The 24,105-nt window shown below is 40.6% G+C and overlaps 1 protein-coding gene across 1 annotated transcript; it reads left to right on the forward strand.

Annotated features, from left to right (window-relative positions):
* The first annotated feature begins 1,207 nt into the window (after nt 1–1,207).
* On the forward strand, nt 1,208–2,241 carry LOC148021412 (homogentisate geranylgeranyltransferase, chloroplastic-like). Its single transcript, XM_087698256.1, has 3 exons — nt 1,208–1,326; nt 1,447–1,811; nt 1,895–2,241. The coding sequence occupies exons 1-3, from the start codon at nt 1,208–1,210 to the stop codon at nt 2,239–2,241; spliced, it is 831 nt and encodes a 276-aa protein (XP_087554382.1).
* Nucleotides 2,242–24,105: the final 21,864 nt, after the last annotated feature.

The raw sequence follows: 24,105 nt of genomic DNA on the forward strand, positions 1-24,105 counted from the left end.
TTGTTGTGCATCTGTGTTATCTTATTGCGCGTGTTTCAATAAAAATATGCAAAACTGATGCCAAAGAATATTATTAAGCTATCAATTTCAATGATGAATTCTAAGTAAAGCGCTGGACAAACTTCAAATCCCCAAAACAAACAAGATGTGCTTTGGTGATGCAGACCCGCAAAAACATGGGAACATCGAAGTTGATATTGAAGATGGAGATGATGGTGAAATTGTGTAGTTTGTCTAAGGATTTTTGGAACTTAAGCAAATCTTACATTCCCAAATGACCATGACATGAATGATGAGAATTACGTGTATCACCTTGCTAATAGGAATAACTGAAATTGTTGGGCCTTTTTGCCTATTCTGGGAAAAAGGGAGGGGATATTTTTGAAATGCTATGAATGGCGGGCTTGCAGAAAAGCCAGGAAAAGGAAGGGCAGCTCTGATATTGAATTATGTCAAGAGGGTCGAGAGGGAAGATTAATTACTGTTCGATGATGGAGAAGGTTTTAGAGAGCAAGAGGAGCTCTTGATCTCGTTCAATCTCGGGCTTCGATCATCAAAACTTAGACATTCTCATCATTTTGATTGAACATGGGATCAATCCGGACTCTCTGGTTGGCTGTTCAGAATCGTATTCTTCTCAATGTGGATGCTGCCTTTGGCAGCCCCCTTATTTATGAGCACTGCTGCTAGGAATATGGTCGTGGAGTATCGGAGGCAGATTGATCAATTTCTGCGCACACCTCTTGGAAATTCTTTTACGACACTGGTGTTCTTATGGTTTCTTCTCTCTGGTTTCGCTCAATCTGGCGATCTGCACCTCGCTTTCCACTTCTAAAATCAAATCGAGGGTCCTCTCAGGATCTGGAGGTTGTGAGGTCTGAAGTTTCATACTTGAGATATGGGCTGATGGTTAAGCTTATAATTGATAAGAAGAGTTCAGTTTATGGCCATATGATGGAATCCTTACGTGAAGGAGATTGACACTCCCAGCTATGATTAATACTCTGAGAGATTCTGATGTTGCTTTAGAAGAAAGATCTACTTCTGGAGAGGCGACCTGTAGCGACCTGTAGCTCTACAGTCCGAGAAGGGCTCAAAATCAAGAGCCATCCTTGCAAGGTCGACTCCTTCTGGAATATTTGTTGATCATGGGATCAGTATTGCCCGTTATGAGGGCGGCAACTCTTCAGGGCCAGCGCCTGTTGGAATGTGGGCAATTCGTCAATTTGTGGAGGAGCAGATGATCTCGCTTGCAATCGCAATCCATCATCTTCAGTATCATCATCATCGACTGTGGCGTTGGCGCAGTGCAGGATCGCAGTTTCAGTCAACTTGACAATACAAGTCTGTTCAACAGCGCATCTCATATGGAACCTCTAGTAACCGTCATCTCTATGCACACCGAAGCATATGTGAAGGCATTGGATGCCACGGGAAAATTTCAAGGCTTACTTGCTTTGCTACTGCAAGGCCAGTGAATGATGAAGAAGGTCCATCAGTTGGAACTGTTCTAGATCATGCCAGCAATGCTTTTATGGATATTGCAACCTGGACAAATGCATTCAATCGTTTCACAAGGCCTCACACTGTACTTGGAACGGCTGTGGGGATTATATCAATTTCTCTTTTAGCTGTACAGAGTTTTGCAGACTTGTCTACACATTTTGTAATCGGACTATGCCAGGCTCTCATTCCAGCACTGTGCTTGAATGTCTACATTGTGGGCTTGAATCAGATATATGATATTGAAATAGATAAGGTCAATAAACCATATTTGCCATTGGCTTCTGGTGAATTTTCATTGGGAACAGGCATAGCAATAGTGGCAACCTTTGCTGCCCTGGATCATGGCCTCTTTTGTGGGCTTTAACTGTCAGCTTTAATCTTGGAACAGCATATTCAACAGAGCTCCCTTTCTTGCGATGGAAGCGCTCTGCATTTGCTGCCGCTAGTTGCATCCTCTCTGTCAGAGCCATTGTTGTACAGCTTACCTTCTATCTACATATGCAGAACACTACAGGCCTTCATAGAGCATTGCTGAATATGCAGAGGGCTGAATCTGGAGTGGTGCTATGCCAATTAAGAACTCTACAAGTTTTTATGAAGGAATGGCCTGAATTTGAGTTTTCCGCTCATATCTTCATATGGTCAAGACAGTTCAGACAGCAAGAGATCCTACAACGGTTCAGTGTCTTGGGAGATAACGTGTACTTGGTGCTGACAGCATGGGAAATAGCTTGAAGCTGGAGCTTGTCAACTTCAATTGTTGATGTGGATGAACCAGAGCTTGTAGAAGGAGAACCATTCTGTCCAGCTTGCTTACAGAACACTCTAAACTGTTTAAAAAACCTAAAGATGAGTGGAAATTGAAATAAAATATAAGGATCTTTGGTTACCAAAGAGAGGATCACTTGTTGAAATACCAAAACTGTTCATGACAGCATATCTAGAACATGGGTTTGTTCAGTTTCTTTGTTGTAACTCTATGATTATGACAAGGAGTATAGTGAACCTTGACTTCCAATATTTGAGATCTTCTTGTTAGCCTCATTTCTTTCTGTACCTTGAACCCCGTGTTCTGCAGCCCTTGCACGAACTCTTCGACACCGCGTCGTGTATGGGCAGCCATGGCTCAATAACGTAGTCCACCACGGGAACACCCTTTCACGGAAAAAAAAAAGGGATAATTCTTGCAAATTTTTAAATGTATTAACTCCCTTTCCTTCACCCATTGCATGGGGGGGAGAGGGAGTATGTGTGGAGTAGGGAGGAGCATGGGGAGGGGAACATGCTGCCTGCCACTTGTGTGGCTACCCCCCCCTCCCTCCACACTATATATGAACCCCCCCTCCCCAAGCTTGAGGGAGGGAAAGGATCATGCTATTGCTGCCCGTTGCCGAAGTGCTGCTGCCCGCTGCCAAAGACCTGCGCCATCGTTGCAGGCTGCTACCGCGCCCCTGCCGTCATCATCACCATCATCTTCATCATCATCATCATCATCTTCAACATCGTCGTCATCTTCACCATCTTTATCCCCACCTCCACATCATCTGCCTGTACAGAAGCTTGGAAGCTTCTATTAAGGCTTCCATAGGCCTTGATCACCCGTGCCTTCCCCGATTTTTAAAAACTGTGTCTTGCAAAACCCAATTTCTGCGCAGGGTAGAAATGTCGGCCTAGTAGACAGTTTTGGAAATCAAAAAAAGGGCAAGGAGAGTTCACGGAGTCGAAGTCTACTGCGCCAATGGCTCCTAAGCAAAAGTCGAGAGGAATGCACGCGGGAGCTTCCAACCTGAGTTCGAGAGTGGACAACACCCCGATTTTTAATACCCAGGTTCTGACAAAATTTAGTTGCATGTCAAGTAGTTGAAATTTCTTGCACTTCCGTGGTTAAGGGTAGTTGAAATTCCAAACGTATGATCCATAAGTAAAAAGAAAGAATTTTGCAAGGGCATCTTTGTTGCATCACGCAAAGGACAGGGTAAATAACACATAATGCACATATGTAATACTTTCCTAGTTGTGACTCATGTATAAGATAATCGTAGACGCCCATTAAATGATGTCCAAATAATCACAATGCATGGAAAGGAATTTTGAAATTGCATGTGATGATAGTTACATTTTAGGTCAGGTTAAGTGATAAAGGACAGATTAAATCAATAAATGACTCATGGCATTCGCTGATGCATGGAGTTCTTTTATCAAAGTTTGAATTTGGGAAAGGATGCATCCTCATATCAAAGTGTGAATTCGATGCATAAAATGTAGGGTTTATAAGAGAAAACTCTGAATGTCAATCATTATATTATAGGGCAAGGAAAAGAATGATCTCTAAATTGCATAAAGGCAAAAAGGGGTCCCATTACGTGGAGCGCTTCATGAAAAACGTAAAAATCACACGTAATTCAAACCCAAGGCACAACCTCAAGTCCAGATTCCTAGCCCAACCCTTCCACCAAGTACAAGTGTAATTCAAGAGAAGAAGTTTCTTCTCAAACAAATCAAGCCACGAGAATTCGATGTTAAGGGAAGGACCATCCAAACTGATGCCGAGATCTAGATCGAATCCATGGAGGATTATTTCGAAGCAGCAAGTACTGCACCCGCTAACCAAGCTATACTCGCCAAAATGAAGCTTACCGACGAAGTAAGACTTTGGTGGAAACAATGGTGCAGAGACCAAGGGATCTCGGAAGGGTCAGTTACGTGGAAGAAGCTTAAAAAAGTTGTGCGAGGGAGATATTTACCACTTGCCTACCGCACACAGAAGATGAATGAATTCTATGAACTAAAGCAGCTTGGTCTATCCCTTGATGCATATTATTCAAAGTTCGTCTCTCTTTTAAAGTACGTGCCACAAATGGATATGACACAACAGGTGTCAAAGTTTTGTGCTGGGGTAAATCCACCTATAAACACCTGCCTGGAATGAATGCGCCCAACAGAACTTCAAGACGCACTCATTCGAGTTGCACCCATAATACAGGAGGTGCAGACCAAGCCAAGAAATAACAGGAGTTGGTCTTACAAGGATCAAAACAAGGGAATGTATAAGTCTTAGGCTAAGAGAGCACAGGGGCAAAATCAGGCACAAAGGAAGAAAGCCAGGGCCAACACTGTCAACAATTACGTTTCTATCCAAGATAATGGCCGCAATCTCTGTTGCTTCCATTCAACGAGCCTGGACATTTTAAAAGGCAGTGTCCCAAGCTTAGCAGAGGACAATGTCAAGGGCCATCCCAAGGAGCCGTCCATGGCCAAAGAGCCACCGTCACGGCCAGAGGGAGAACCTCCAATGTTGCCAACAAGGAGCTGTGTCATGAAGAAGACCCATCCATGGAAGCAAACATTGAGAGGGCAACCGTTCAGTGCCGCTCTTCATAAGAAAGGCCCAAATCGCCAATTCTCGGTGATTCAAACTCCATTAGATTATCAAGGTAAAAGCTTCAAAACCTTGATTGATTGTGGTAGTACACATTCCTTCATTTCACCAGTCTGTGCAAAAAGATTAGGAATAGCCACAATAGATGCGCATGCCTTACTTGTGGAATTAGCAAATGGTCAAGAGGTCTCTTGTACCAGGAAAACTACTAAGGTGAAATTCCTACTGGGTGGAAAGTCGACTTCGATCAAATTCAGGGTAATGAACCTAGGTGTCCACGAATGTTTGCTTGGTATGGATTGGCTAATACCCAATGTTGCCCATGTTCACTGTGGAAAGGGCCAAGTTTTCTTTTGAAATTCTAAAGGGGAACTAGTTATAACTTACTAAAGCAACACGGATAATAAAAGGAGTTAAAAAGGGGCTACATGTCTATTTGATTAAACTAAATGAGCTAGATCAGAATCATGAATCTAGGCAAGAACATTCATGGTTAAAGGAATACGCAAACGTATTTTCTAAAGAGTTGATAGAGCTTCCTCCTCAAAGGAAAGTCGATCACGAAATCAAGCTAGCGCCAGGAGCTACACCAATCGCAAAGAGACCATATAGAATGTCCATCCCGGAAGCGATTGAGCTGAAGGAACAACTCAAGCAACTGTTAGACCAAGGCTACATCCGTCCTAACAGCTCATCATGGGGAGCTCCAGTGCTATTCCAGAAGAAGAAAGATGGAATGCTTCGGCTATGCATTGACTACAGAGGGTTGAATCAATCGACCATTAAAACCAAATACCCCATTCCAAGAATAGATGAACTTCTTGACCGTCTTCAAGACGCGAAGATCTTCTCTAAGATATATCTCAGGTCTAGATATTATCAGATAAGGATCAAGGAAGAAGATATCCCAAAGACGGCATTCAACACAAGATATGGGCACTTTGAATTCCTAGTCATGTCATTCGGGCTGACAAATGCTCTTGCTACCTTCAACAGGTTAATGCAAGATATCTTTAGGCCCTATCTTGATGACTTTCTACTCGTCTTCTTTGACGATACCCTAGTCTACTCTAAACAGGAAGAAGATCATGAACCCCAGCTTTGCATTGTCCTTGAAACAATGAGGGCACACAAGCTTTATGCCAAGAAGAAGAAGTGTGCATTTTTCAAGCGACAGATCAAATATTTGGGATTCATTGTATCAATGGAAGGAATTTCAGTAGATCTCGCCAAGGTGAGAGACGTTCTAGACTGGCCAACACCAACTTCTATCAAAGAAATATGTAGTTTTCTTGGATTGACAAGATGGTACAGGGTCTTTATCAAAAACTATGCTTTGATTACAGCACCTCTAATCGATCTACTAAAGAAGCAAGTATCAATTGTATGGTCGCCTATTGAACATTCCAACTTTGACAAACTAAAGCAAAGCTTGGTATCAGCACCCATCCTTAAACTTTCGGATCTTAGTAAGAAGTTTGAAGTCATAACTAATGCTAGCGCATTAGCCTTAGGATGTGTGCTTATGCAAGAAGCTCATCCCATAGCCTACTCTTCAAGGAAATTGAAGAGCCATGAAAGGAACTATGCTACCCATGATCTGGAGCTGTTGGCTGTCATCCATGCTCTCAAACTTTGGAGACACTACTTGCTGGGTGACAAATTTACCTTAGTGATGGACCACAAGAGTCTTAAATGGATTTTCACCCAGAATGAGCTCAATATGAGGCAATGTCGATGGATTTTCACCCAGAATGAGCTCAATATGACGCAACGTCGATGGATTGAAGTGCTAGAAGAATATGATTTTTAAATCAAATACCGACCTCGAAAGGAGAATGTAGTTGCAGATGCACTCAGTCGCAAGGCATTTTGAATTCTCTAATTTTGCAAGATCCATCAACAGCAAGATCTCTAGCCACAAAGGTATCCATGCCAAACAACCCAATTCTTGAGCTAGTGAAAGAAGAGGCATGCCATGATCCAACCTATCAAAAATTGCTAAGGGAGATTCCTATCAAAGATCAAGACCCAAAGCTACAAACAAAGTATCAAGAATTCTCTGTCAATAGTGGACTTGTATACTATAGGACAAGATTATGTATTCCGTGAAGCCAGTCACTCAAGAAGAAGATACTTTGGGAAGCCCATGACTTCCCTTTCTCAAGACATCTTGGCTATGCCAAGACCCTTAATGCAGTCAGAAAGAGCTATTATTGGGATAGGCTTGAAGGCGACATTCTCAAATTTGTCACGGAATGCTTGTCTTGTCAACGCATTAAGGCAGAACATGTCAAAATGCCAGGGAAATTGCAACCACTTGACATTTCCCAAATGAAATGGAGAGCCAGAGATAGCCAATTCTATCAAAACAGTGTAACTGTATATGAGAGATTGAGAGAGAGAACTATGAAGATATTGAAGATGAATAATATGTGATTGATTTCCATTCAAAGATGGTGTATTATTTTATTTTATTTTGTTATATTGAAGTATTTTATGAAGATGTTGAAGATTATGGTTGATTCTATCAAATCCGTGGGAGAAATCTACTATGATGCTGCGTGAAGATTTGTTGTTTTCTTTGTTTTGATCATCAAAATAATGAAATAAAATCTTATTGATGTTACAAGATAGATTTTCCTGCAAGAGAATTCCCTTTTCCTTGGTGTTCCTCTTGGGGCTCCATGTTTTTGTTGCGTAGCCGGAGAAATTTGCCATCAACAAGCATCAGAAGAGGCTGAAAATGAAGGAAATGGCATTGCCAAGAAGAGGAGAATTCAATGGATGTTTACAAAGTTCCTTATTCCATTGAAGAGTTGGAAATTCTCATAATCAAATCCACTTTTCACAAGAATTTCATCCCACAATGGTGGAAACATATCACCATCATGATGCATACTCTATGTGGTGGACTATTTCCTCTTCCTGTTGAAGTAGCAGAAACTTGCATCTTGGTGGCAAACTATTTGAGAACAAACTAAAGAGCAGAAACAAAGAGAATGACCATTCATGGAAGATTAGGCATTCATTGAGAAGTTTCCAGACATCATCAAGTGGGAGATTGTAAAGAAGCTTCAGGAGTCGTGGTCTATGGAGATTCACGAAAACAAGAGGGAAAAGAGTTGGAATTTGTTTGTGGATGCTCAACGCAGCAAGATACGTGGGATGCTTGGTGCACTGACAATCTTCTGTTTGTCCAATTAGCAACCCACTGGAAGTTGGTAGACAGAGTGTTTTTCACAACATACACTGTTGAAACCCTCAAAAGCTAGCATTATTTTAATGGCGTAACAACAATCCTAAGAAGAATGAGTTTTGATACTTTCAGAACGGAATATCTCCCCCTTTGTAGTGGTTTGAAAGCTGAATTCAGAGATGTTGAAAAGAAGGAAGTAGAATAGATATTGGCTAGAGAATCCCTCAAAGACTGAAGCCCCTCTCTGATACTATCATGTTGAGTCCAGACCAACTGGTTGGAGCCAACCCCCCTGATGAATGACGCAATAGAGAGGCAAGCATTAGAACGAGTCCAGAGGTACGTGAGAAGAGAGAAGGTAAAAATCAAGGCTTAGAACGAGCTTGCAGCAGAAGCCTCCTTTGACGCCCTAAAAGCACTCTTTACAGAAGTCCCCATGGCGACTCAAGGTCCCCTTCCTAGTCAGATTTGTTTTGGAAATATTGATGAGAGGCCAAAAAATGTAGTCCCATTGCCAGTTTTTAAGGGAGAGTACAATGAAGACCCTGATCTTCATGTAGCAGAATTCATGGTAGCATGTGTGGCTAACAATGCCAGAATCCCTGAGCATTGTTTAGCAATATTCCCCACCACTTTCAAGGGCGCGATGTTTCAGTGGTATGAGAGACAAGCAGTAGGAACTTTTGGCACATGGGACAAGGCCTTCCTCACTAAATTCAGGCGTGAAGGTTTTGAAGAGCGGATGCGAGAGGAGTTCATGAACCTAAGTCAGTCCTCTGGAGAAGAGTAGAAGCTTATGTCTCACGAATGAAATGCATCTTGAAGAGATGGACTAATCATCATTTGGATGAAGGAATCCAAAAAGGAATGTTTCTCAGGGGCCTACAACTAGAAGTTCGTAAGTTTGTGGAATTGAGAAGACCAGTCAATCTGTAAGCTGCAGTGGAAGGTGCAAGATTGTATGACGAAGTTGAAGCAAGGTTGTCAATGACTCCAGGAAGAGGAGTCTTACCTTCTCCCATGCCTGGAATGGTATATCCACCAAATTCAGTCCTAGGGACAGTTCCCTACCCCTATCCTTAAATACAAACAGTGCTGTAGTATAATGCACCTAATCTAGTGTGGTCGCCGCAGATGACAATGCCTCAAATGATGGTTCAACCACAACAACAGTAGCCTCAAACAGTTCCTCCAATGGTGACTCAACAACAATGGAACCCTACCAACTGGAATCAACAATCCCAAGTCTCAACAGGAGCTCTGAATCAGAGCTAGAATAGGGGACCTTCTGGATCGACCCAACCAGTGTATGCAGTAATTACTGAAGCTTCCCAAAACCCTACTACAAGTACTTTAGGAGGTAAAAATCTGAAGGATTACTTATCCAACTCAATCGCAAGTATCAAGAAAGAGCTTCTGGATGTGATTACAGAGCAGCTACAGACGCTGAAGGTGAATACCACCAATATATCCACTCCTACGGGAGCTGGAAGAGATGTGATGCACTCTAATACATGGTGTGGAAAGTGTCATCAAATGGGATATTTAGCCACTGAATGTACTCGAGAACCAACCATTCCTAGAGCCTTCTGTTCCTATTTTTTGCGGAAGAACTATACAGAGGATATTTGCTCTCTGAAAGAGATGCATGAACGAAGACAGAAGGATGAAAATGCAAGATTCAACTTGCTAGAATCCAAAATGAAAACACAGGATATTGGACCAAAGCCTAGGGAGTTTGGTCCTAATTTCAGTCCAAGGAGGTTTCCCTCTCAAAGTTACAGAGGACGACACTCTGGCCGTGGTCAGAGATCAGAGGTGGAATGTTATAGGTGTGGGAAAAAGAGACATATCTCCTCGAATTGTCCAAACCCTAGACGATCAGTGGATTACAAGCCCTTGTGCAGTCGATGCAAAGGAGAAGGCCACACTGCAAAGGAATGTCCTAGTCCAGCCCCTATAAAGACCAATGCCATTGATAGCCAACAAAAGGTACAAGAGCTTGCTTCCAATTTAGTAGAGTTGAAAGTTGCTGCTGTTACGCACACCAAGAAGAAGGAACCAGTTGTTCAAAATGAAAATAACTCTTCTACCAAGACTGTGAAGTTCAACCTGCCAACAGAGGAATAGAGCACTATAGAACATAACTTTACAGTACAGAGCATTGTAGCACCATAGAGAGCTATAGAGACAGTCCTAGAGACAAGACCAGAGGCCCAAGAGATGGATGATACAGAAGCACTTTTAGAAATAGAAGAAGTGTCAATGCTGCAATTGTTAGAAGAAAAATGAAAGATGAAAATGTGTAGCCCCATTCCCCAGCAGGCTAGAGAAGCCTGTGGATCCTATCAAAGATTATGACTTGGTCAAAGACCTAGACACTTTTAAACCAAACTTAACATTCTGATAGTTGCTAATATTGTCTCCCAGCTGTCGAAAGAAATTTAAAAGAATTTTGACAAGAAAACGTGGACTAAGAATTGCTCCTTCAATAGCGACCAAGACCAATAAGGCCCCAGAGCCTGTAAAGGAAGTCGATGTGGCTAATGCCTTCCTAGATCCTGGAACCCCAGAGATTAGTGTATGGATAGAAGGATGATTTATTTTAGATGCATTGATTGATGGAGGCTCATCAGTAAACATAATGACAGATGTAACAATGAAGGACTTAGGGTTGCAAGGAATTCAACCTACACAGTGGCTTATCAAATTGGCAGACCAAAGTAGATTCAAACCATTGGGCATCCTCCCATACATAAAAACAACCCTTGCAGGAAGAGATTATTGGCTAACATACCTGGTGGTCAAACCAAATTCTTATGGGACCTCATACCCTTTGTTGTTGGGAAGACCTTGGCTTTTTGAAGCAAGAGCCAGGACAGATTGGTTCAAAGGAACCCTAACCCTAGGCAGAGAACCCAACAAAGCGTTGTTAAAGTTGTATGGATCGCAAAAAGGCAATGGATCCACATCCATTGAATTCATAATTGACTCCTCTAATGAGGTAACAAATGGTATATTAGGAGATGAAGAGGCTGTTAAGCAGATCTTTCCTAAGAAAACAGAGGCACAGTCCCTAACAGTGGGCACTGTAAGCCAACTGCCAAGGGAAGTAAAATCCTTGTCTATGGGTGAATACCTCCTGCCTCAACTAGAATTAACTTCTGAAATCACCTCTGACAGTGAAATAGAAGCATGGATGTACTATTCTCCCTATTACATGATAGTCGTAGAGACAGAGCAGAGACAGTACAGAGACAGTACAGTTACAGAGTAGAGACAGTATAGAGACAGAGCAGATATAGAGCGGCTACAGAACACAGATAAAGTGAGTACAAAGGCAGTCACAGAGACAGTAACAGATACAGAGCTAGATCCAGAGCTAGAGCCAGAAGCAGAGTCAGAAATGGTGACAAAAGCAAAAGCGGATGCAGAGGTAGAAGATCTGTTCTTCTCCTACAGAGCCTCTATAGAAATAGAGGCAGAGCCTCCAGAGCAAGAGGATGAAAATGATGACGAAGAAAATGAAGCAAGTTATGAAAGTGCAGATGAAGAATTTCCTCTAATAGAGGATGATCTTGTTGATGACCCTACAGAAACCTCAGGGGCTGAAGATCTCAGGGTACTGGATGGAATGGCCATGGTTCCATTTGGGTTGATAAATGGACCACAAAGTATGCAGAATCTGTATAAGCAATGGATTAAAAGCATAAAAGTCAAGTTCACTAGTGGCTCCTGTCCCCCCGACTGTTCAGTCCAAAGAAAAGATGATGATGATGCCCCCTGCCAAGAGAAGCCAAAGCCCTCAAAGCCATGGCCTCTAGAAGGTCCGTGCTATGTGACATACCTGGATGCATCTTTTGAAGATGAATCCCTAAGTCCAAAAAAATCACTACTCACATAGAGTCAAACAAAGCTCTGCTACCCTTCCAGCGACCTAAACAGACGAATGAGTCATCTGTTCAAAAGGAGAACACTAGTTCTAGTGGAACATCAGACGAGGATACTAATCTCTTGAAAGAGTCGGACCTCTATCCAGAAGCAATCCGTGTGACATTTATCCGTGAAGTGGAAGGTGAAAGACAAGTAACATTCCTGGATACTGACAGTACTGAACGTCACCTGAAAGTGGGTCTCAATCTTCCAGAAGAAGAACTAGTGGTCCTACAAGACCTACTCAAAGAGAACTTAGACGTGTTTGCTTGGTCGTACAAAGACCTAAAGGGGATTGATCCCACAGTATGTCAACATCATATTGACCTAGAGCCTGATGCCAAACCTGTAAGGCAAAGACAAAGGCGTATGAATTGGGAGGACTACTATAACATTCAAGTGGAACATGATTTGTTCTTCCAATACACCCAAGAGATAAAGAGAAATCATAGAGAGCAAATGTTTCGCACTGTCTTTCATGATTTCAAGCCAGACAAAGATATAGAGTCACAGAAGTCAATGAAGTTGGTAGCATGGATATAGTTCACAATATTCTTCTTTAGTAGCATGTCTGCGGTGCTATCTTGCCAATCCATTCAAGATTTGTAACGGTTACTTTGCAAGTCAAGTTCATGTATGGGAAGATGGAGAGGAGGGCTATACAAACTCTACCAAGAGAGTGTGAGGACTAGGCAAACATGCAGGATGATCATTGCATGTATGAGGATTACTAGATTAAGCAACAGTGGGATGAAGAGGTATATCGAAGATGCCCTATTTTCCTCGACTATCTAGATGATGAATACCCCTCCAATGAGAAAAGTTTGCACAAAAAATACTCAAGAAAAAAGAAAACACAAGAGATACAAGGATCTAGAGGCATGGTAAGTGAAATGAGTTACATTCTTAGGAGTACATTGCACTTTGTTGTCTCCTAATGAAGAGATTATGATGGGTTCACAGGAAACTGATACTAGTAGTGTGGTTATTATAAAAAGAAAACACAAGAGCAAGCAAGCACACATCCAATATCATAGAAAAGAGTCCAAGCAAAGATCGGCCCTCATCACCAATTAATTTGGTTTCTCCACACCTAAAAGTTTTGATGTTTTGAATTACTATAGCCAAGACATCTCTTGTGTCCCTCCAGTAAAAATATTTTCTTGAATATGAATCGTAACCACCAAACCATGTAGGCTCCTTCATTGATAGCACTAAAGAGAAGATAGCAATGGAAGGCATCACCGAGGAGGTTCGTGACATTGGCATCGATAGAAGGATACAACAAGTTCTTCCAAATCTTGTAGTGGAGAGTGTTACCTTACACACCGCTATAGAGAGATGCACGGCAATGACGGGAAGCAGTAAGACATCACATGGAATTGACACACGTATTATAGAGCACCAAGATGGTAAGCTTGCTTTTGTACAAAACTCATGATGTGAAGGCAGGTAATTCTTATTCATCACCAAAGTAACATCAACAATATTTTTTAACATTACAGAGGGTAGAAGAATTGAGTGTCTTGGATTTGAGGTCATATCAGACATGGCGCATGCCAAAGAGGTAAAGAAAAAATACTTGTGAATTCCACACATGTCATGATTGGATGATGTTGGAGCTTTAAAATATTCTATCATTATATGATGTTAATGGTGATGTGTGTCCTTGTGTAGGGAAGGAAAGAATGCAATAACATGGACTAGCCATGCTAGGGGACATGGCAGCTATCGGTAAACAAGCGTGACTCATGGTTTTTTTTTTCCCACAATACAATGCCAATAAGAATGGTCTATATTTTTGCAGAGGGGGATACAATTTTTTTTTTTCAACCTATAATGCTAGAGGATGTGCCAGCCATAAACATTGGTGAACTAATGTGTCTCAATAATACAATCTACAATAACATTTTGAACAAAAAATATGTTGCTAATTATGAATTTATCATGCAGAGTGCCATACTGGAAGTCACGTGGAATTCCACTTGCAAGACACCATCTCCCATGAAGCTACAATGGTGCAAGATGTTTCAGCCATACATGCAGGTGAACAAATATGTAAGAAGAATATTATTTATCGTTAACATTCAGTAAGAAGAATATGTTAGTAATCGAGGAGTTAATGTGCAGAGGTCCACAACATTGAAAGCCCTATGGAAGACCCTTTGCAAGTCGATGTCTCCCATGCCGCTATGATGGCGAAGGTGGAGTGGCGTACTGTTCTCTACGACCCATTCGAGATCGGACATGCATTGCGCAATGATCAGCCAAGTGAGGCATTCTCTTGATTGGTAGAGGCATTGGAGGAGGTCAACCAAAACAAGATGGTTGAGGTTGATGAAGAAACAACAAACACAGCATGAGATATCATGGTGGTTTGTCTCCCTGTAGATAGTGTCGTGCATGGATTGGGGGATGAAATTCTATCATGGAACTCCCATACTGAGGCAAAGTCAGTCGATGCCATGTATGTGGCTGATCGTGTTCTCAAGGACATAGGGATATTATTGTTCCTTGCCACAACAAACTCCATGATAGAGCTTATCGAGCAGGTTGTGGAGGATGGACACCAACGGATGGAGTCAAGGCAAAAGTGTTGGGCCTTATGCATGTCACGGGTTATTCAATGCGAGACACCTATATGTATCATTAGAGGTAGAGAGGTGAGAGTTTTAAAGTAATGATATGCTCATGCTAGATATTATTTATGTATCAAACTTGTTGGTTTCAATTAGTGAGTATAATTACTAAAATTAGTATTTCAATCTTTAAATGTAGGTACATGTGCTATATATTCTAGCGTACATGCGTTCAGATGTCGCTTACAATGGAATCATCCCTCCGAAGTTCACAAAAGATGACATTACTACAAATGAGTGGGTGTGAGATACATCAGGATCCCCCATGAGAGGTCAATATGAGATCCAATGTTGTTGAACTATTATTGATATGTTTTGTAAATATTTAGTAGATTCTTAATACGTTACACGACTAACAAATACTCTAGGTGGCATGCAATGTGGTAGGGATTTTTGGAGCTCCTTCTTGCAAACGTACACAAAAGAAGGGGACACCATTTTAGATTGCAATGCAGGATGTGTTGACTTTGCATCGGTAGCGCTAAATTCCAATAGACTAATTGCATGTTTGTATCGCTTCACTGAAGATGGAAGATATCTAAGAGCAAAGGTAACATTTCTACGTAAACTTGTACAATATCTGATATGTAGTGTTCTTTTTTGTCATACCAATACATGGGTGCTCACCCTTCCACATGTGCATGTATAACTACCTCCTACAACCCAAAAATTAATCGTGTTCGATATGAATGGGGTGCTTCTACATAGGTGAACAAAGAAAAAGGGATTGTTACCATTGAAGCCCCTAGAAGTGGGCAAGTATCGGGTAATTTTGTGGCCAGGGCTTGCCAAGTTTTTGAAGGAAATATCTACATTGTTTGTCATTTCCATCTGGAGCTCCATGAAGGAAGACAACTTAAGTGAGCTGCTTCAATTGGTTAGAAGTGAATGTGTGAAGTTGTCAAAGCAAGCACCAATCTTTGTATTCCAATATGGACAAGGAAAGTGCAGAGCAACTCCCACAACAACTTCTACCAGAAAAAGTTACACAAAGCCCCTTTTCATGAATTGTTTTGACGACATTGATTGGCCACACTTCAGCCAACAACAATACTATTTGTGGATGATAGCATGGAGAAGATGTAGATAAACCCACCCAACACCTTTATTTGCCCACCCCCATTTGAGGGAAACCCCATGGACACAATCCTTCTGGAGCATATGCTTCCCTACTTAATCGAGCTAGCGTGCTTCTATGGTTCAATCCTAGACTTTGTTAGGGATCACCAATTCCACCCCCAACAATGGAACTCGATTGATATTTGATGTGCATGATAAATATGTACTTTTAGAATTATTAGATTCTTTTTATTTACAAGCGCAATAAAATGAGGATGAGAGAAAAGAGGAGAAAGAGAGAGGAATGTGCAAGTGAAGGAGATTTTGTATAGGCATTTGCTCAATTGCAATACTACAAGATGTGTAAACAAAGCATGAGCAAAATATCTAGGAAAGGTGGAATGTAGAAACATGCATGCATGTGAATGTATGTGTGCACAGTGGATCGAGTAACAATGAGGTAATATTGTTGTCTCGATATCAACTATTCGATCAAAGTGAAAAACAATAGATATCTCACGTTACTGCAGTGAGTGTAACAAACTATTTGATACCCTATCTTCTTGTAGTAAGTCCACACAATAATGCTTGATTGAAAGTAGTGAAAACAAGTGCAATGTATTTTTGCCTATGTGTGCATAATGGAAGTGATATATCATGATATAATATCAAATCATACACATAAAAGTGAGAGGTACATAAATGTATATATTCATGTGGGATAACAGTCTGATATTCTTTTTGTCTTGATATTAACAGCTAAAAGTGTTTAAGATAATTTACCTCATGCAAAACCTTGACCCTTGTAATAGTAAGAGAGTTGTGAAAAACAGATGGATGACCCTTGCAAAATAACGCTTGATTGAAAGTAGCAAAAACATGTGCAATGTATTTTTGCCTATGTGTGCATAATGGAAGTGATATATCATGATATAATATCAAATCATACACATAAAAGTGAGAGGTACATAAATCTATATATGCATGTGGGATAATAGTGTGATATTCTTTTTGTCTTGATATTAACAACTAAAAGTGTTTAAGATAATTTACCTCATGCAAAAACTTGACCCTTGTAATAGTAAGAGAGTTGTGAAAAACAGATGGATGACCCTTGCAAAATTAAGAGGGGCAGATAGAGAGAAGTTGCTAATTTAGAGTGTGTATGAGAGAGAGAGAGAGAGGGAGAGACACAGGTTGCTATGAGAGAGAGAGAGAGAGAGAGAGAGAGAGAGAGAGAGAGAGAGAGAGAGTGTGTGTGTGTGTGTGTGTGTGTGTGTGTGTATCTTCGTGAGCACATGAGAGAGAGAGAGAGAGAGGGAGGGAAAGGAAAGAGGGATAGAGAGAGTGTGGGTGTATATGTATTTGTGAGCGACATAAGGAGAGAGAAAGAGAAAGCGAGAGAGAAGGTAAGTGTAACAGAGGGAAAAGCAAGAAGTTGCCGAGAGAGAGAGAGAGAGATGTTGAGAAACATGGATCTAGAGCTAGTTGGCTATGGTGGACGCAAGTCAAACACACGATACATTATCAGAGTGAGAGATTGTAACTCAAATGAATTAGGTTCCAAGATAGATTAACTTGGACTCATAAAGACAGTTTTGAGTGACTCAAACCGATAGTGTCATTGCATTATGAATGAGTGTCAAGTACATGGATATATAGCTTTTTTGGATAGTACCACTTTCCTCTCTGTGCTTATGGGATTCTAGATATCTCTTTCTAGAGCTTTTGGAGCATACAACTTTTGTCATCTCTCTTATACACAGCCTCTTCTAGGCATACATCATTTGATTTCTCAACACCCCCCTCAAATGATGAATCTAAAGCCTCCCCTGTATACAAAGATGGACTAGGAGACTAGCTCTATAGCAGCCTAATCAAGTCAAGGCTTGAGACTTTACATTTTTGGTAGGGTTTTTACAACATTCACTATGTGAAATAAAGTTCCACTAAGGGAACCATGATCCACTAAGGGAGAGTCTTTGTTGTCTTGTCAGCAGCAGCAACGGAAAATTCTTTATCTTCTTCTTGCTTCCTTGGCAAACTTTGGAGATATCCTTGTCCTTCTTGGTGACATTGATCTTCAAGGTTTTCTTGGCTTTTTGTCTTCATGCTCTTTATTTTTGTTGACATCCTTCTTGTTGGCATGTGGTACTTCTCTTTTAATCTTCTTGACACGATCTTTGTGCTTCATAGATACGTTGATAAGATCTTGCATGATATATGCATAGTGCAAGCAAATCATTTCTGATGTGGGAAGGTCTTACCGCGAGTATACTCGGGCAGTGTCTAATCCCGTACAAGTGCTTCAAATATTGAAGAAATGGCACAAAATGCTAGTGTCTAAAGAAACTTGATGGAGTAGAAAATCGGTATTAAAACTAAGATCACCGTGAATAGCTTAGAGTGTGGGAGAGTTGGTTTGAAACAAGAGACACCAAATTTCTCTGGCTTTGAAAGAAGACCCAGCTTTTCAATGGATGACAATGAAAAACCTGCCTTTTCAGTAGCAGAGAGAAGGCTGGCTTTCTCAGCCTTGCTTAACAGTCTTAGTTGCTCCACCCTTGACAGTAATTTCATAGCAGTGATTCATCATCTGAGAAGACCAAACAGCTAGCTGCCTTATAGTGAGCGAGCCAAACTCTCAACAATCTTCCAGTTGCAACCTCCCAGATGTATAACCTTCCAGATGCACCAGCCCCCACAATATACAATCCATCACTTGTACAGGCAGGGGGTCCAATTGATTCAACTGGATAGTTTTTGAACTCAGGCTATGCCTTATTCCAGGCCCAAAGAAAGATGTCACCACCTAGCAGAGCTGATGAACCAAGCTTAGGGACTTGTGATGCAGCAAGGAACTGTCTACCAACACAAGCAAGTCCATTGCGTGGAGAGGCACATGATTTCAGGTGTGCGATCTCTATGCCAGAGGCAAGGTCCCAGACAGTGACGCCTGCATCTAGGGGGGACGAAACAACAAGGGCTTCGCCAAAAGAAGCCAGTTTTCCCCCATCCACCAACGGCCGTGAGGCCGCTGTATTTCTCTCTCTTCTCTATTCACTCTAGCCTTGCTTTTGTCAGGTCTTCGAGCTTCTCTTGCCCTATCAGGGCCTCCACCATAGCCCGAGAGCTTTCCTCTTGAACTAGGGCAGAGACCTGGGGATCAGAATTCCTTCAATATAAACTCTAAACTAATCTTCTTGAGTAGATTCACTTTCTTCCGTGAGCTCCTTTGGTAGCACCTCCTTCCTTAAGCTTCTTCTCCTCGTACACATAATGGATGTTGGATGGTTTGAAATATTGGGATTGGAATGAGCTTGTAAAAGGAGAAGAATGAAGAAGGGAAAATCCTAGAGCATGCACAGAAGAAGAGATTCCACCTACTAGCTTCCTAGCTCAGCCATGGCTCTGATACCATGTTGAGAAACACGGATCTAGAGCTAGTTGGCTATGGTAGACACAAGTCAAACACACGATACATTATCAGAGTGAGAGATTGTAACTCAAATGAATTAGGTTCCAAGATAGATTAGCTTGGACTCATAAAGATAGTTTTGAGTGACTCAAACTGATAGTGTCATTGCATTATGAATGAGTGTCAAGTACATGGATATATAGCTTTTTTGGATAGTACCACTTTCCTCTCTGTGCTTATGGGATTCTAGATATCTCTTTCTAGAGCTTTTGGAGCATACAACTTTTGTCATCTCTCTTATACACAGCCTCTTCTAGGCATATATCATTTGATTTCTCAACGAGAGAGAGAGAGAGAGAGAGAGAGAGAGAGAGAGAGAGAGAGAGAGAGAGAGAGAGAGAGAGAGAGAGAGAGAGAGAGAGAGAGAGAGAGAGAGTGTGTGTGTGTGTGTGTGTGTGTGTGTGTGTGTGTGTGTGTGTGTGTGTGTGTGTGTGTGTGTGTGTGAGTGAGAGTGAGTGAGTGAGTGAGAGAGAGGAAGATAGGGAGGAGAGAAAATAGAGAGATAATAATTGGTGGAAGATGGGGGATAAAGAGAGAGAGAGAGAGAGAGAGAGAGAGAGAGAGCTTAATTAACATGGGGGGAGAAACATGGGAGGGGACAGTAGTGGTGAAAGCAATGGAGGTGGTAATGACAATGGCAGTAAAGGTGGCGGTAGAGGTGGTGGTGGCAATGGTGGTAGTGGAGATGGTGGTGGCAGTAGGGGTGGTAGTGGTGCTTGATATGTGCACAAGAGAATAGTAGGAATAAGTGGAATATGTGGAACAAGAAATGGAGGTTGCCCAAAAAAGCTCGCATAAATGCTCACTCGAAAAGCTCGCTTCTTGTCCTTCCCTTGCCATTGATCTCAAAATTTAAAAGAACCCATAAATCTCTCTCTTAACAATAAACAAAGTTTTCATCTTCATTCATAGCTTCAACCATTATGCACAAAAGAAAGAGAAAAAGAGGAATTTCTACACAAAAAACAGAGGAGAGAAGAGAGAGAAATATTGGCACCATCCAAAAGGAGAATGTGTTTGTCTTGGAAGAAAGGAGAGAAAGAGGGACATAATCAGACGTGCACTCCACCCCACCTTTTCCCCAAAAGACACACAACCCTTCATATTTTTATTAATTCTTGGAAATTTTTTGAGACATTTAGGTTTTAGTCTTTACATTTCAGTTCTAACTTTTTAGAAGTGCATGCACATACACTTTTGTGTGACCATTTATTTTGATGGATGTGGATGTGGCCCCCTCATGTGTAAGGATGTATTTTAGTGCTTTTGCAACAATGCAAATATTGTTCCTTTTGCAAAAGATGAAATTATGATATATGCATAGAAATATTTGTACCTTGTTTTTATGATTCTTTTGGTGTCATCATTTCATCCCACACTGAAACGTAAAGCATCCTCGCGAACCTTGTTAAAGAAGAACCACTTCAGCATCTTCTTCTTTGTGCTTTCGGATCCTTCTCACCTTCTCCCATCGATCCAGAGAACAAAGCCTCTGATGAAGCATGTCTCTCATCATGCACGAGCATTGGTAGATTAGGATACCGGTGCACATGATGGTTGATACCCTATTGACAATGAAGATAGACCTACCCTTCTTCTTCTTTTGTCCCTTCATGGTACCGTGTCCCCCATCATATCCTTCCACCACCCGAAGAAGCCATCCTCTCTCTCTCTCTCTCTCACAGTCAAATCGATGGAGGCCTGGGTATCAAGCGGTCCACCCTCTCTTATTCTGGGGCTATTTTTTTCATATCCCCTTTCTCTGCTCTCTCTGTTCCTCTCAAAAGACCCCTAAAAAATAGAGCACTTGTGCAATACACTTTTGTTAAATTGGTTACTTCCTCCTTCTCATCACAGTCTCCCTTGCATCAACTATAGGAAGCTTTTCCAAAATGAATCTTTTGATTTGTTATCCTTTTGGTGTAGCTCTCTTCGATGAAAGGACCTCATCCTCCTCTTGGTGCCTCCAATTACAACTTGCAGGCAACATGCAATTGCCCATTCTCCCTCTTCTTCTTTCTTCTTCACTTGTTGTTTCTTTAGAGATGACTATTAGGATGACTATGAGCAATTCTAATAGAGCCCTTCAAGTGAAAGGTCTCCCCAAAACCTAGAGGCATCCAATAATGAAAATCGAGGAGAAAATAAACCCTAAGGAGATGGACAATGAATGGTATTCACAAAAAGCTTCTCTCTTCTCTCTGCAGAATTGTAAACTAGTAGCCATGTCCTAATTTGTTGTGGTCTTCTTGTATCTTTGGGCTTAGTTTCATGCACTACCAAGTAATGTAGTTTGTTTTGAGACTCCTTTGGCTATGAGATCGGCTTCTTTCCCAAGCTGCACACCAAAATTAAAGCAACCCTCCCACGAATAGAAAAAACCACAAAACCAAGGACAAAGCACACAAAATGTATGTGTATGGCTCTGCCATTGATCTCAAAACTGAAAAGAACCCATAAATCTCTCTCTTAACAATAAACAAATTTGTCATCTTCATCCATACCTTCAACCATTATGCACAAAAGAAAGAGCAAAAGAGGAATTTCTGCACAAAAGGCAAATGAGAGAGGAGAGAAAAAGATTCCCACCATCCAAAAGGAGAATGTGTGAGCCTTGAAAGAAAGGAGAGAAAGAGGCACATAATCAACCATGCATTCCACCCCACCTTTTCCCCAAAAGACACACAACCCTTCATATTTTTATTAATTATTGGAAATTTTTTGATACATTTGTATTCGTAAGGCTTTAGCCTTTACATTTCAATTTTTTCCAACTTTTTATAAGTGCATGCACGTACACTTTAGTGTAACCATTTATTTTGATGGATGTGGATGTGGCCTCCTCATGTGTAAGGGTGTATTTTAGTGCTTTTGAAACAATGTAAATATTGTTCCCTTTACAAAGGATGAATTTATGATATATGCATAGACATATTTGTGCCTTGTTTTTATGCTTATTTTGGTGTCATAATTTATGTTGCATAGTTTATAGATTAAACATTTCTACTAAATGTGGTTCTTTGTGGTATTGACTTCTTTCAACTAGTGATCCCAAATAGACTAGCAAATTTTATTACTAACAACATTGTCCTATATATTGCAAGTGAACTCTGTAGTAGATTCAATGAAAAGTATATAGATATCCACATTTATTGTAATTCTTTTGAGTCTCTAAAATTATCCTTTGTTCAAAAATTGAGGGATCACTATATGTATTGCTATATTGTACATGTATATATGATTTTCCTTAACGAAGATGTAAGTCACATGCAGACTCAAAGTTTTGATCTTCATGGTTCTTGCTGCACATTTAATTTCTTTTTATGTGATTTTCAATATGGAGATGTTAGCAATGGTTGTCTTGTATCCAAGAACACAAGTGATGGTATAAGTTTACTTTGGGAGTCTATCCTCTCTCCTATTCCTTCTAATTATGGTTTCCATTAGCACAAATGCTTAATGGAAACATGTAATACATGTGGTATAAGTAATATTAAATTCTTTCCAAGAGAATATATTGATTAGAATAAGCAAGTATCTGTTAAGATCTTTCAAAATATTGTGAGTATTAATGGATTAGAAAACAAAGGCATGAAGAGCATTGTGAAAGACATTGTCTAGAAGAAAATGGTGCCTTTAGAACTTCTACAAGTGTACTAAGACCACTTGAAGAAATATATCATTCATAATTTTGTATTCAACTAACAAGCACAATAATTCAAGGACTAAATTTCTTTGTTTCCAAATGAATTGGTGGTCTCCATCATAAAATTTGGAGGAAATTACTTTTGCATGGCACATCATGAGATCTAGTCAATGCATTGGTATACTGAGTAGGTCACTAATTTGGTCACAATTACTTGTTTTTGCATCACATCAAGTGCAATAAAGAAGGCCATGCACTCAAATTTTTATCTTAGATGATAAACATCATGACACCTTGTTTGTGCAACATGATTTTCTCTTACATGCTCAATGGCTAAGAGATCAAGGGCTTAGCTTTACAAAACATTGGGTTTGGTTAGATGGTGTAGCTTCACAATTCAAAGGAAAGTAACCGTTTTATTTTTCGACTAGATATTGGGGTCTTAGTCACATGGAAATGACTTTGAATTTTTTTCTCTCACTATATGGGAAGGGAGAACATGATGGAGATAGGGTAATCATCAAAAGGGCTCTACATCATAAGCAACTAAAGAAACATAATGAGTGGTTGACTTGTGCTCATGAAGTTGTTGCTTTCTTGAGAAGGGACCTTAGTACAACTGCATTGCTATGGATGACAATCAAAAGAGGAAAGTTAGTAGAAATATTTATTAAAAAACGTGAATTGGGATAAACTAAGATAAATTGATGGTCCTTGATATTCTCCTAATCTTTATAAAATTGTAAATATCTTTGGTAACCTTTAACTTGAATCTCTTGGATAATTCCATTAGCAATGATATCCCAATTTATAAGTGAATTGAGATTAGGATTCTACACATGATATCAATTGCTATAAGAACTATTGCATTATGTCAAGGATTCATCGTGTGGTCTTGGGATTCATGATGCCAATAATGAAGCGGTGTGTCTCCTCATCTGTCATGTGCTGGCTCATGCTAATGAGTGTAGTAGCAAGCTATAGAAACAAATAAATTAATATATTTAGTTTTTTCCCTCTTTATCTCCGTATCTCCCCTATGCTCCCTCTCTCACTTTCCCAATCCCTTTTGTCAGCATCTTATCTATCTGTTACTTAGACTAGCCTAAGAGTCACTCCCTTTCCCCCTGCTCCAGTAATATGTTTCCAATTTTTTAGGAATACAGCCTAATAATATATCTAGACTAGCCACAACTAGACGTTTCCATATGAGTTTACCCATGTGACAAAAAATCGAAGTATATTTGATTTCTTGAAAGTAATAAA

This window comes from Lygodium microphyllum, chromosome 18 (genome assembly GCF_053477565.2).
Source record: "Lygodium microphyllum isolate KBCC chromosome 18, Lygodium_microphyllum_v1.1.10, whole genome shotgun sequence".
NCBI lineage: Eukaryota > Viridiplantae > Streptophyta > Polypodiopsida > Schizaeales > Lygodiaceae > Lygodium > Lygodium microphyllum.

Bases quoted from the DNA above. Each gene is read 5' to 3' on its own strand.
- LOC148021412 (XM_087698256.1), top strand. From the start codon at position 1,208: ATGTGGGCAATTCGTCAATTTGTGGAGGAGCAGATGATCTCGCTTGCA. The intron at 1,327-1,446 runs GTCAACTTGACA...GAAAATTTCAAG, and splicing joins AGTGCAGGATCGCAGTTTCA to GCTTACTTGCTTTGCTACTG. The intron at 1,812-1,894 runs GCATAGCAATAG...ATCTTGGAACAG, and splicing joins TGAATTTTCATTGGGAACAG to CATATTCAACAGAGCTCCCT.